The 13481-nt window shown below is 41.2% G+C and overlaps 2 protein-coding genes and 1 long non-coding RNA gene across 4 annotated transcripts in view; 2 read left to right on the top strand and 1 right to left on the bottom strand.

The window, feature by feature from the left end:
• Positions 1–5943, top strand: part of smg8 (SMG8 nonsense mediated mRNA decay factor) — an 18382-nt gene extending 12439 nt beyond the window's left edge. The window contains exon 4 of the mRNA XM_020518831.2: positions 3444–5943. Coding sequence (XP_020374420.2) covers positions 3444–3641 — 198 coding nt within the window. The 3' untranslated portion in view covers positions 3642–5943. The remainder of the gene's footprint in view (positions 1–3443) is intronic.
• Positions 5944–6394: 451 nt separating this feature from the next.
• LOC125486152 lies at positions 6395–13354 on the bottom strand. 2 transcript variants are annotated; one of them, XR_007264838.1, is made up of 3 exons: positions 13242–13354; positions 12793–12907; positions 6395–6648 (listed from the first exon to the last, which is right to left on the bottom strand). It is a non-coding gene; the product is annotated as an uncharacterized LOC125486152 (long non-coding RNA). The 2 variants fall into 2 exon arrangements; XR_007264837.1 differs by lacking the exon at positions 13242–13354 and adding an exon at positions 13088–13235.
• The window catches only part of gdpd1 (glycerophosphodiester phosphodiesterase domain containing 1), a 44888-nt gene continuing 40324 nt past the window's right edge, over positions 8918–13481 (top strand). Inside the window, exons 1-2 of the mRNA XM_048612587.1 lie at positions 8918–9797; positions 10650–10750. The gene's annotated coding sequence lies outside the window, so the exon portion shown is untranslated. The remainder of the gene's footprint in view (positions 9798–10649; positions 10751–13481) is intronic.

The raw sequence follows: 13481 nt of genomic DNA, 5'->3' as shown, positions 1-13481 counted from the left end.
AGAGCTGGATGAACACAGCAGGCCAAGCAGCGTCATAGGAGCAGGAAGGCTGACGTTTCGGGCCTAGTTCTGATGAAGACAGCCTTCCTGCTCCTATGATGCTGCTTGGCCTGCTGTGTTCATCCAGCTCTGCACCTCTACATACTAACCTTTTGTGATTCATGCACAAAGATGCCCAGATCCCTCTGCAGCTCAGAACTCTGCAATCTCTTACCTTTTTAGATAATGTACTGGTTCTTTATTGTTCCTGTGAAACTGGACCATTTCAAATTTTCCCACATTACACTCCATGAACCACATCTATGCTCAATCACTTAACGTGTCAATGTCTTTTTGTAACATCTTTATTTCCTTTTCACAACTTACTTTCCTACTTATCTTTGTATTGTCAGCAACCTTGGCAACCATACATTGCATCCCTTCATCTAAGTCATTTGTATAAATTGTAATCAGTAGAGATCCTAGCAGTGATCTCTGTGGCTCACTACACATTAGCTAACATGCCTGTAGTGTCTTGCTTTGTGTCTTCCTCTCTTTTCGAATAAAACAGTTGCATTCGTAAATCTTCCAATCTAACGGAACCATCCTCGAGGTAAGGGAAAAAATAAAACCAATGAATCAACTGTCTCACTGGCCACTTCTTTGAAGACCCTGGAATGAAGTCCATTGGGGTCTGTGCACTTATCAGCCCACAGCTCCAGCAATTTACTCAATACCACTTCTCTGGTAATTCTGATTTTCTTGAGATCCTCTTTCCCTTCCATTTCCTGATTAGTTGCTGCTTTTTGATGTTACTTGTAACTTACATAGTAAAGACTGATGCAAAATATCTTCAAGATTTACCAGAGTTCAATTCATCTGCCATTTCCTTATTTCCACTATTAATTTTCCAGTCTGACTTTCTATAGGACCAACAGTTAGTTGACCCTTTTCTTTAAATATTAATAGAAACTCTTACCATCTGTTTTATATTTCTAGATCACTTTCTCTTGAATTCTTAATTTGTCCCCCATTAATGTTTGGTCGTTGCTCGTTTTATATTCTGTCCAATCTTCTGACTTACCGGCTGTCTTGCACCATTGTATGCTTTATCTTAAAGTTAGATACTATCTTTAATCTTTCTGGTTAATCACGGATGGTGGGTCCATTCCTTGGAATATTTCTTACTCGTTGGAGTGTAAGTATTCTGTATATTCTAGAATATCATCTTTGCTGTCTGCCACTACATCTCTATCAACCCATACTTCAGTCTAATTTGCCACTTCACTTCTGCTTTCATACCTACATAATTGCCCTGATTTACATTTTAAAACTATAGACTCGGGGATCCCCTGCTGTCTTCCTCACACTGAATGTAAAATTCCATCACCTACACTACCTTTGGGTGCCTGCACTATAAGGTCAATAATTAATCCTATTTCATTGCACAATAATTAGGGGAAGGTGGTGGCACAGTAGAAATGTCACTGCTGTAGTAATCCAGAGGCCCAGGTGAATTCTTTTTCTGTGCGGTGAAATGAGAATGACACACGTGTTTGTGTTTTTGTGTTTCTGTCTTTGCTGTATCAGCTATTTACGTAAGCTTTTTGTTTGAAGTGTCCTTCGTCTATTAGTTCATGTTTAATGTATGTTGGCTCTCATTCAAACTTTAAAGTAAAATGGAATCTTTTGATAATTTCTTCATCTTCCGTACATTTGATTATTTTAGTTTATGGTCTCCCCAGTGAGATTGGAACAAAATCTTGGTAAGACATGTAAAATGCATTTTCTGGCACCATTTAAAGCATATTTGAAAAATAGGCAATTGAGTGAAAGTCTTTTAAGTATTTGAACATCATGGTCAAAATTGCTTTAAACAGTACAGCAAAAGTCTTAATGTTTTAGCAAGCAGGGTGAAATTAGACCTGCGTGTGTAATAAAATTAGTTCTTCTGTCCAAAAGGATTAACAACTATGAAGTTGTTGCCCTACATGTATTAATAATCTTCCGTTGATTAAATGTCCCAGGATTGTGTGGAATGTTTAATGTTGTAAAATACGTCTGTGAAATAAGGTGGTAAAATCTTATCTGAATTTGACAGTTTTCCATTTAAATATGTAAATCTGTTTATTTAAACTTTCAAGGGTGTACATTGGATTTGGTTAGAATTGCCATCTCTTTACAATTTAATATTTTAAAAAGTCAATTCTGTTTCTTTGGCTTGAAGAGGTGAAAGTTAATACTCAGCTAGGCAACAACAGCTCAGGGGTAGTACTTTTGCCTTCAGTCATACAGTCTCAGATTCAGCCCCATTCCCAAGACATGATCCAGGCTAATGTGCAGCATTGAGGGAGGTGCTATCTTTGAAATGTTAAATTTAAAGGCCCCATCATCCCTCCTGGATAACTTAAAGATCCCTCAGATTTTTAAGCAGAGCAGTTGGGTTCTTCCAGCCAGAGTCCTGGTCCAGTATTTAACCAATCAATGCCACTGAAGCAGGTTATCTGATCCTTTATTGTTTTGCATATTCTGGGACATTGCTGGATACAAATGAGTGGGAGGATAAATATTGATCATAATGGTGTCAGAGAGAAGACTTGCAGTACTGGAGGAGGCTTCAATAAAATAATTAATCATAGAATCCCAACAGTGCAGAAAGAGGCCACTAGGCCCACGAAATCTGCACTGACCCTCTGAAGAGCATTTCACCGCCACACTTACCCCATAACTCTGCATTTCCCATGGCTAATCCACCTAGTTTGCACATCCCTGGACACCATGGGCAATTTAGCATGGCCAATGCACCTAACCTGCACGTCTTTGGACTGTGGGAGGAAACTGGAGCACTTGGCAGAAACTGATGCAGACATGGGGAGAATGTGCAAACTCCACACAGTCACCCAAGGCTGGAATTGTACCTGGGTCCCTGGCGCTGTAAGGCAGCAAGTCTAACCACTGTCCTGCCCATTTAATGTTCCTGGTGTCCATGGAAACATTTGCCAATCAAATCAAATGTGGTTGATAGTACCTAACCCAAGATAAGTGATTCAGCCACACTATTGAAAGGAAAAGTTTGCAGTGGATAGGAGTGGGGGACCTGGCACATGTCATCTCCCTCTACAGTTCAGAGCTTTTGGATCTACCTGAGGGGAAAGACAGTGGACCTCTGGTTTATAGCCTCATCCGAAGACTGTGCCTTTGATTGTGCAGCACTTTTACTGAAGTGTGAGTGTCTGTCTCAATTAATTATGTGCTCAAGCCTCTAGAATGGGAGTTGAAACTCCTGCCTTTCTCTAACACAAGCACTGTATTTGCTCACTGGGCTGTAGGTGATGTCCTATGTTAAAGTTTAGCAATAGTTTTAGAGAATTCCCATTCTTTGAAATGTTTTTTTTTTCAAATTTGCAAGCAAAAGAATTTAGATTTTACTTGTGTGTCAAATTGAATTTTTCTTTACCTTGCAGGTTCAGCCTGGGCCTCCACCCTGCCCTGTCTTTTATCCCGAGAAGCAGGAAATACCTGTTCCACCCGATGGACTCTGGGTGCTCCGATTCCCTTATGCCTACGTCACAGATCGTGGACCCTGCTTCCCCCCGAAAGAGAACCAGCCATTGATGAGTTACCGAGTACTACGGGGGATCCTTAAGGCTATCCCACAGTGATGATGTTTTCCTGATTATGTGATGCTTTTTTTGAGAAAGAAAGAGTTCTTGTTTTCCCTCACCGCTGTCTTCGCGGAAAGGTGGGAAGGATCATTTGTTGGCGTGACCCAAGCCACAGCTTAGGGTTGAACCCGAAAGGCCTCAGTGATATGAATCCTCTTGTTGCCTGAACAGGCCGGCAGTGTAAACAGAATCATTTAGCAAAAGCAGACATACCTTTTCCTGACTGAAAGGGTTAATGATTCCAAGCCCAGGGGCACTTCCCATTACAGTATTCCGCATACTCTTTGTGCATATTCTGGTAAAATGAGGTGCAATCTGTCTTGGTCAAACTTCCGCCTGGTGTATGTGAAGAAACATAAGCATTTTGCATTTCTAGGAAAGTGTCTTCTTCCTGTCATATGACACAAACCATGAACCCAGTTGTGTCACTCAATGGGTGATGATGCAGCAATTAGTCAGACATAAAGGGATAGCTCAATGATTTTAAACAAAGGCCATGGTTTTGAGTAAGGATCCTGTATACTACTACTGAGAAATCTTAAGCCAAATCCTGATTGCACTGCAAAACCTCCCTTTATTGGTTGGCCATTTGGTAGCCTTTACCTGGGTCTATAAAAGTGGGTTTGGGTAGCAGTGAATACTGAAATTTTTGTCTGGGATTCTCTTCTAAGTACATTGTAGTGGTGCTGCAAGTTACTAAAAATTATTTTGTCAGCTCACTGGCTCCTGTAGTCTGACCTGATGCACCCTAACTGGCAATTTGTGCTGAATAAGGAAGAGTTAACTGTTGTTATGGTTTTACATTGGGTTTGTGCCCATGTAGACATTAGCTCAGAATGGTAAATTATATTTGAATGTTTACAATATAGTAGCTTCTAATTAAATGGTCCAGCAGCAAACAATATGTCCCTTGGGGCTTTTAAGTACTTTGCTATCAGCTGTTGCTGGGTGAGTTTGCTAAATGCAGTGGTGAGACTTCTTGTGAAAAAAAGTAGTGGTTAAACCGTCTTGCTGGCTGGTGGATAAATGTGCACTCCAATACAGTGCCAAATCAGACATAACAAAAGCTTCCAGATTTAATGTCCTGATCTTTTCTAACTTGGAATGTCAGCCAACTCGATGTTGGAGGGCAGGGATGGGAAATAGACTCTTTCTGTCTCTCTGGTGACTGTGCTGGAATGTGCCCAGCCCAGCTATGGGCATTGAGAATAAGGTTGGGCTTAGTTGTAGCGGCCCCATGGACAAATAGCCTCACTGTCTGACTTGACATGAAGAATGGTACTTAAGTGAGATCCAGAGAGCTTTGGCCTCATGTGGAGGAATATCCCAGCACAAGGCAGCAGCTTCAGAAAAGAAAGGATAAAATCGGGTGAAGGGAATGGCTTTGGAGTTAGTCCCAGCAGAGGGCTAAAGAACATGTTTAATTAGATAGCATCATTTTCTTCACTTTCATTAGTTCCTAACACATAACGTTCTCCTTCATAAACAGTTGTGTGAAGTGTTTGAGTATCTTGAGGCAGAATTCCTCAGGATGACATTGGGTCCAACAGCATCTATCAGTTCTCCCTGATAGAGCAGTAACATGTAACTTTTACAAAACAATAACTCAAAGTGTTTGAACTGGGCTTTTGATGTGTGAAATTAGTTGAAGCTTGGGTCAGGTGGGAAGCATTTAGGCACTGAAATCAGTCACAGCCAAGTCACTGATGGACAACACAAATTTGTTGTCAGTGAATAATGATCAGCCATCAGAGTGACAGCTTTCTTTGGGCCCGTGGATTCAGATCAGTTTCACATGCCCTACTGTGGTGGGCTGATCATTGAGCTGATGATGAAGCTGTCTGGTGTAGTAGCAATTGTGCCACTCTCTTCACACCCCAAGAAGTGTGGTGTCAGTCTAACTATCAATTCTGCCAGCAGTGTTTTGTGATTAGTTTTTTTTTTCTCTTATTTTCAAAAGGTCCTTTGCAGTCTTATGTTTTGGAATGAGATTTACCCTTGAGAATATGGTGGGGCATCTGGTCTGGTCACCTACTTTTGTGACCTAAAGAAGTCCAAATCTGGAAGTGGTTGTGTGGAAGGAGGTTGATCAGTTGGAGGCCTGGGGAGGGGAGTGGATTTCAGTTACTGAGGTTGATGCGCGTGTTAAGTGCAGTCTAAGATAATTTTAGATGTGTGATATCCTTGGTGTTGAAGATTTAATGTTGACACAACCTCCTAATAGATGTAAAGTATGCCTCACAGCTTGAGATACCAATTCTAATTTTGCAAACCCCAAATTAAAATATAACTACAAAAATCTGCAAGTCCAGTGCCTTTTTATTTAATGTAATATCTGTTCTTCATTGAGATGAATCTGATATTCCAGCTGCTGACCCCTTTCAAAGGAGATTGAATTAAGTCTTTGTTTTCTTTATTTGTTCATGAGAAATGGGCATTTCTAGCAAGGCCAGCATTTATTGCCAATCCCTGGTTGCCCTTGAGAAGGTGGAATTGAGCTGCTGCCTTGAACCATTCCAGTTCTTGGAGTGTAGGGACACCCTGCTGTCAGGGAGGGAGTTCCAGGTTTTTGATACAGTGAGAGTAAAGGAATGACAATATAATTCCAAATCAGGATGGCTTGAAGGGGAACTTAACTCTGGGTCACTGGTGCTTTTGTGCAGTGCAATGCACAGTGACGGAACTTGGAATTGCCTCATTAGAAATGTACAGTATCAGAGAATCTTATGTTTGTTGTCTGATTCAGGTAACCTTGTCTGGTCTAGCACTGGTGAATCTTGAAGAATTTGTGAATATAATCCAAAATACAGAATGGATCATTCAGTGTTTCTTTAATTGATATAGTTTTAATTAAGTAGAATGGCCACTTAATCGTCCATATCATTGCGCCTGTTTTTCTCAGCTCATCTGTGAAATTTTCCTTTGTGTCTTTATTCCAAACATAGGATGCTGAAGATCCTGAGGTGACTTGATAGGAGATGATGTTTCCTTTTATGGGGGATATCTAGAATAAGGGAACACAGTTTAAGAATAGTTATTTTTTCCCACCCTATGATCAATATGCCCTCACTATGATCTGTCTGTACTGCTCATAAACAAAGCTTTTCACTGTACTTAGGTACATTTGACAATAAATCAAATCAAGAATAAGGAGCCTCCCAGTGAAGGCTCAGATGAGGAAAAACATTGTCTCTCAGTAGTTGTCAGTCTATGTAATTCTCTTCCCCCAGGGAACAATAGAGGCTGGATAATTGAATTTACTCAAGGAAAATAGACAAAGGAAACATGGGTTTGGAGGGAGTAGGGGTGTGCTGCCAGTTACGTGGAGTTGAAATAACAATCAGCACAATTGATCTTATCAAATGGCACAGTATGTTCTAAAGGCCAAATAATCTAATCCCGGTTCTAGGTCCTGTGTTCCTATTTCGGTGTTCTCCTGGTCTGTCTCCCATTTTCTGCTCTCCATAAATTTCATCTCATCCACAACTCTACTGTTTGTATTCTAACTCACGTGTCATCTCTGGCATTTGATCCTGATCTGGGAAGAAACCTCAATTTTTAAAATTGTAAACTTTGTTTTTAAATACTTCCATGGCCTCACCCTCTTTTATCACTGTAAACCTCTCCTCTAGGGAGTCAGTGGCCTAATGGTAACATCGCCAGTAATCCAGAGGCTTTTTTAAAACACTTTGAGGACTCTGGAATTTAAATTAAATCAACAAATCTGGAATTGTAAGCTAGTCACAATAACAGCAACCATAGAAACATGAATTATCATTTTAAAAAAAACACCCGGTTAACTTACACATATTAAGGGAAGAAAATCCGCCATCCTTACTTGGTATGGCCTTGACATGACTCCAGACCCACAGCAACGTGGTGGATTCCTAATTATGCTCTGAAAATGGCCTGATAAGCCACTCGAGGGTCATTAACAATGGGCAACAAATGCTAGCCTTGTCTGTGAGGCCCTCGTCCCATGAACTATGCTGTGTCAACTATGTGTTTCTCTCATTCTCGCCTCTTGTGTGTCACTGATATCTGTTAGCCCACCACTGGTTGAAGGCTTCAGCAAACTAGAGACTCAGTTGTAGGACTCCTTCCACAAACCTCACCACTCCTTTCACTTATCATTTTTGCAAAACTGATTAAAACGTACCTCTTTGATCAGGTGTTTAATCACCTGTCTGACTCACTACTATATTCTTGTTGAATTGTATTTCTGTGGAGCTGTTTACTACGTTGAATGTGTTTTATAAAAGTAAATTGTGCTTTTAGTTGTGAATTTTGAGAGGCATCTTGTTCATTTGCTACCCCTATACATTGCTGTGCAGTGTTACGGAGATCTGCACTAGCCGAGGTGTTATCTTTCAACTGAATTCTTAAACTGAGGCCCCGTCTGCCGCTCAGATGGCTGTAGCAGATCCCTTGGCCCTATTTTTGAATGAGAGTAAGGACGTAATCCCTGCTGTCCATTATTTATCACCCATTTAAAAGCACAAAATCAATGAAGACAATAAGGACTGCAGATGCTGGAAGCCACCACCACCACCAAAAGGTATTTCCCTCCCCACCCCTGTCCACTTTCCACAGGGACTGTTCATTCCATGACTCCCTTATCAGCTCTACACTGCCCACCAACTTCACCACCACATCTGGTACCTTTCCCTGCAATTGCAGGAGGTGCTGCAAATGCCCCAACACCTCCCCTCTCACCTCCATCCAAGGCCCCAAACAATCCTTCCTAATCCAGCAGAGATTCACCTGCACTTCATCTAACCTAATCCACAGTATCTGTTGCTCCCGATGTGGTCTCTATACTGGGGAGACCAAACACAGACTTGGAGACCAGTTCGGGGAGAATCTGCACTCTGCGTGCAACAACTAATCTGGCCTTCTGGTTGTCATCCATTTTAATTCCCCCCCTCCTCTCCCCTGATGACATGTCCATCCTTGGCCCCCTTAACTGTCAGAGTGAGGCCAAATGTAAACAGAAGGAACAACCGCTGATGTTTTGCCTTGGGAGCTTACAGCCTGATTTCACCAGCTTCAAAATCCCTCCACCCCCAGCCTTATCTCACGTCCAGCCTTCCCCCTCCTGATATGACCGAACCTGTCCATTTTCCTACTTACCTATCCACTCCACCCTTCCCACTGACTGATTACAATAACCCCCTACCTGCATCCACCTATCACCATCTCTCCTACCCTTTCCCTAGTTCCACCCCCCCTCCCTCTATTTATTTCTGGGCTCCCCTCCCCAGTCCACTGAAGGGTTTCAGCCCAAAACATTGACTTACCTGCTGTTCGGATGCTGTCTGACTGGCTGTGCTTTTCCAACACAAAATCATTATCTGGCCATTATTGTATGGATGCTTGCGGGAGTCTACTATGCACAAAATTAGCTGCCAGGTTTCCTATGGTGCAACTCCACAAGCTTATTTTTATCCAAGATTACAGTTTAATCATATACTTTGTAAAATACATTATAATACATTTTGATTTGCAAATTAGAGAGAGTACAATGAACTTCAACTGGTCACCATGCAGCTGGACTCACTCTTGAGTGCCTCAATACATTAGTAGTACTCTTAATGTTTTATGATGTACATTCCAACTCAGACATCCAGCCTGCAGGCAAAACATTTCTAATTGAATATTATAAAAAAAGTACAATAGAAATAAACTTTTCTCCCTGCATTATGTTACACTCTGGAGTACTTCAAGACAAATCCAGTGCTCTTGATGTTCATCATGCAACCCTCCTTTGTTAGACACATAGCCAAGGTGTTCTCTATGGTTTACAACCCTATGTACACTATGGCTGAAAGGCCTTAATCAATGATCTTTCTCCACTGTACCTCTGCGGTGGCTGCCCCAGATATTTGTGTGTATCTCAGCACATAGCCCTTGACCTTGAAATGAGCCAGGTCTGTGACACTCAGAAGAGAACAAACCAAAGAGCAAATTTCACTACCTATGCCTGGAAGGCCATCAATTTAATGTTTGTCTCACAGTGCATCTCTGGTAATAGCCCATAGAACAGAGAGTCCCATTGTCGTGGAGCTGCTCGGAGTGAACCTCAACAAAAGCCACCGCATCTCTCTCCAGATCTTCTTCCCCATCACAGCCACCTCGATGACATTATGCAGAGTAAGTGAAACTCCAGGCATCTATGGAAAGGCTCTTTCTCACCAGCAGCCATGCTACATCTTGTGTTTGTTTGAAAGTTTTGGCGTTGAGGTATTCTGTCAAGTGACTTTGACAATCTGCTCAGGATCCAATAGGATCTATTTCCTCCTTTTCCCATAGTGCCTCAAGTTACTTGCAGACCTCTGTCTGATAGAATTATAGTCAGAAGTATTTTTCGGTGTTAACTTTTCCACAAAGAACAGGTAAAATATGACCTATCTACTTGGTGCAATCCATTACAACATGCCAGGCACATTCCTTAATGACACTGGGGCAGACAGAATGTCGATACATAATGACACTTGCTTTTTATACTAAGGATCCATGCACAATGTGGGTGCAGCTGCACATGAAGGCAGCCATCTGGAAGAGGGCCATGTTGGGTACATTTTCCTTCCCCTTTATCTCAACTGCACTGAAAAACGCATTCCAAAAATATACCTTATTCACTATTTTTTAACATTGTTATATTCAAATTTAAATATTTTGTGAAATGTAATAAAATTTAATTTGTCTCCATACAGCATGTTTTGGGTGTTTCAATAATAGTCTTTAAATTTGTAAAATACATGTGTTAGGCATGTAGGACAACTACACTCAACCTGTTTTCTTACAAAAATACACTTTATCCATAAAATTTGTTAAGAAAACAAATTTTGATTGAAATATTACACTCAAAACTACTTTTATTGGTTATAATAAATGCAAGGTTCAGATGACACTGCATATCAGTGTCATTATTTTCAGAGGCTACTGATTTTTTTGTGTGTTGAGCAGATATTTTGCTACAGTTGCATCTCTGATCTTTTACAGCTCAGTGACCTCTAGGTCGTTGAAAGTGCAAACTGCACCTGGGAACAGCAAGGGTTGTCTGGAGCTGATTTGGTTGTCACTTCGAATGGAGCCTTTAACAGGTCAGCTCACACCCAAGTATTAAAATACTCCAGATTCAGAAAAGTGTAGGTAATATGCAGTGGCCCTGCTAACAACTTAAAGGGGACACTTACAGAGTGAATATTTCCTGGTCAGAGATGTCTGCATTTATATCTCAGAATATTTGTCATATATAATTAGTACATTTCACTGCCTGGGACGGTAGTTGAGGCAGGAAATCTCAGAACCTTTAAAAATTACTTGGATAAGACCTTGAAGTATCATAACATTCAAGGCAAGAACTGGAAAATGAGACTAATGTAGGTATATTTTTGGTGGTGCAGGCTTGATGGGCCAAAGGGCTTTTTCTGTACTGCATGATTCAATGAAAATGCTGGAAACCCTCAGCAAGTTGGGTAACGTCTGTGGAAGGAAATTCAAGAGTTCAGGCTTGAATTTTATAGCCCAGAAAGAGGCCCTTTGGCCTATTGTCTGTGACCTTTCTGCAGAATACTAGCAGAAAACACAAAATGCAAATGTTGGAAATTTCATATAAAAAAACTCAAAAATGCTTCAAACACTGAAGATTTTTGAAAATCAGAACAAAGAACTGACTTAACATTTTAACATCATCTGTGGGGAGAAAAGTGTTAATCTTTTAAGTCTGACTATTCTGCAGAGTCCAACTGAGAATATCAAGCTTTTCTGATTTTCAGCACTTTACTTTTATATTTTTACTGAAAGGAAGAAGCCGAGACTGTTACTTTGTGTCTTGATTTTGATGAAATGGATCTTAGATCTGTTAAAAATTCAATATAGTTATCACCTGGAAATTCTCTGTATGTTATAGGAAAGGCATTCTGCAATGTTACACTGCTACTAATAGAATCCTTGAAGTGTGGAAACAGACCATTTGGCCCAACAGGTCCACACCAACTCTCAGAAGACCATCCTATCCAGACTCACTCCTCTACCTGTAACCCTGCATTTCCCATGGCTAATCCACCTAACCAATAGATCCCTGGACACTATGGCAATTTAGCAAGGCCCATACACCTAACGTGCACATCTTTGGCTGTGGGAGGAAACGCATGTAGACACAGGGAGAATGTGCAAACTCCACACAGACAAGTGCCTGAGGCTGGAATTGAACCAGGGTCCCTGGTGCTGTAAGGTAGCAGTGCTAACCACTGAGCTACCATGCTACCATGCCACCACACCCCTCCCAAAAATAAAATGTACACTGGCTTTTTTTTCTGTCTTTTGTTCAGAAAAGTCTAGGATGGAAAGTCTGCCTATAAATTGTCATTGAAGCTATGTTTACATGAGATTTGGTCAGTTTCTTTTAAAATCCCCATTGTGTAGGTTAAAAGTATAGCCTCATATTACCCATTGTGTGCAATATACAAGATCAGTATCAAACAAAGTACAAACTTTTGAAATAAAAAGCAGATTTGAAGTAAGAAAACAGAAGTGTCCGAATTCATTGAAGATGTGTGAAAATCTGAACAAAGAACCGATAACATTTTAGCCTTGCTCAGGCCCCAAGGGACTTGCTTAATATGTAATTTCATGGTGTATTTTTATTTCTGTTGCTCAGCATCACCTTTAAGCAGTGTGTATGTACAGTATTGCCAATTGTAGCTCGTATTTTTTGTGTGTGGATTTTTTTTGTTCATTTGTGGGACATGGACATCACTGGCTGCCAGTAGTTATTGCTTGTTGCCCTTGAGAACGTGGTGGTGAGCTACCTGCTTGAACCACTGCAGTCCACGTACTGAAGATAGACTTCATGTGGATCGTGTGAGATTAGTCATAGAATCATACAGACCCTTCAACCAATCAAGTCTGTAACCTTGTCTCAGCTTTTCACTTGGCCATAGTGATTGGAAACACTCCAGGTCATTTTGACCCTCTTCTCCAGGATTGCCAGAAAGCACAGTTGTTGCTGTTTATTTAGCTGGCCACTTAGCTCAGTTGGCTGGACAGCTGGTTTGCAATTTGGAGCAAGGCCCACAGCATGCATGCAATTCCTATCACTGGACGAGGTTACAGTGAAGATGCAATCCTCTCAACAACTCACCTCACCGGAGGTATGGTGACCTTCAAGTTAAGCTCTCTGTAATGAGCGAGCAGCCCTCTGGGACTATGGCGACTTTACCTTTTAGTTTAATAAAAGGACTGTGGATGCTGAAGATCTGAAACAAAAACAGAAAGTGCTAGAGAAACTCAGCAGATCCAGTAGCATGTGTGCAGAGAACAAAACAGTTAATGTTTTAAGTCTAGTAACTTCTCCAGAACTGGATGCAAAACGTTAATCTTCTCTTCAGGTGTGTTGCCATACCCGTTGAGTTTCCCCAGTGATTTGTTTTTGTTACCTTTGACTTCATTTTGCGTACTTGGGGAGTTTTGCAAGATCAGAAAGTGCGCTTGTGATCCGCTCATCTCAATATAGCAAAGTCAAAAATTACACTGTAGTCGGAGCTGCGCTTCGAAAGCTTGTGATTTCAAATAAACCTGTTGGACTATAACCTGGTGTCGTGTGATTTCTGACTTTGTCCATCCCAGTCCAACACCGGCACATCATCCTCAAGACGGCACTCAGCAGACGGTCACATTACTTGAGTGAGAGAGACAGATTGCTGCGCAGGCGTAGACTACTTTTATTGTTGCAACATTCTAGGAGGGGGGGTGGGGCCGGCCTGATAGCGCACGCAGCTCATTGGCTGCGCAACAATGGGGAATTATAACAAAAGCAGTGACCAATGGGAA

This window comes from Rhincodon typus, chromosome 26 (assembly GCF_021869965.1).
Source record: "Rhincodon typus isolate 14 chromosome 26, sRhiTyp1.1, whole genome shotgun sequence".
Classification (NCBI taxonomy): Eukaryota; Metazoa; Chordata; class Chondrichthyes; order Orectolobiformes; family Rhincodontidae; genus Rhincodon; species Rhincodon typus.
Note: the sequence above shows the minus strand (reverse complement) of the source record. Positions and strands in the feature narration are given on the sequence as shown.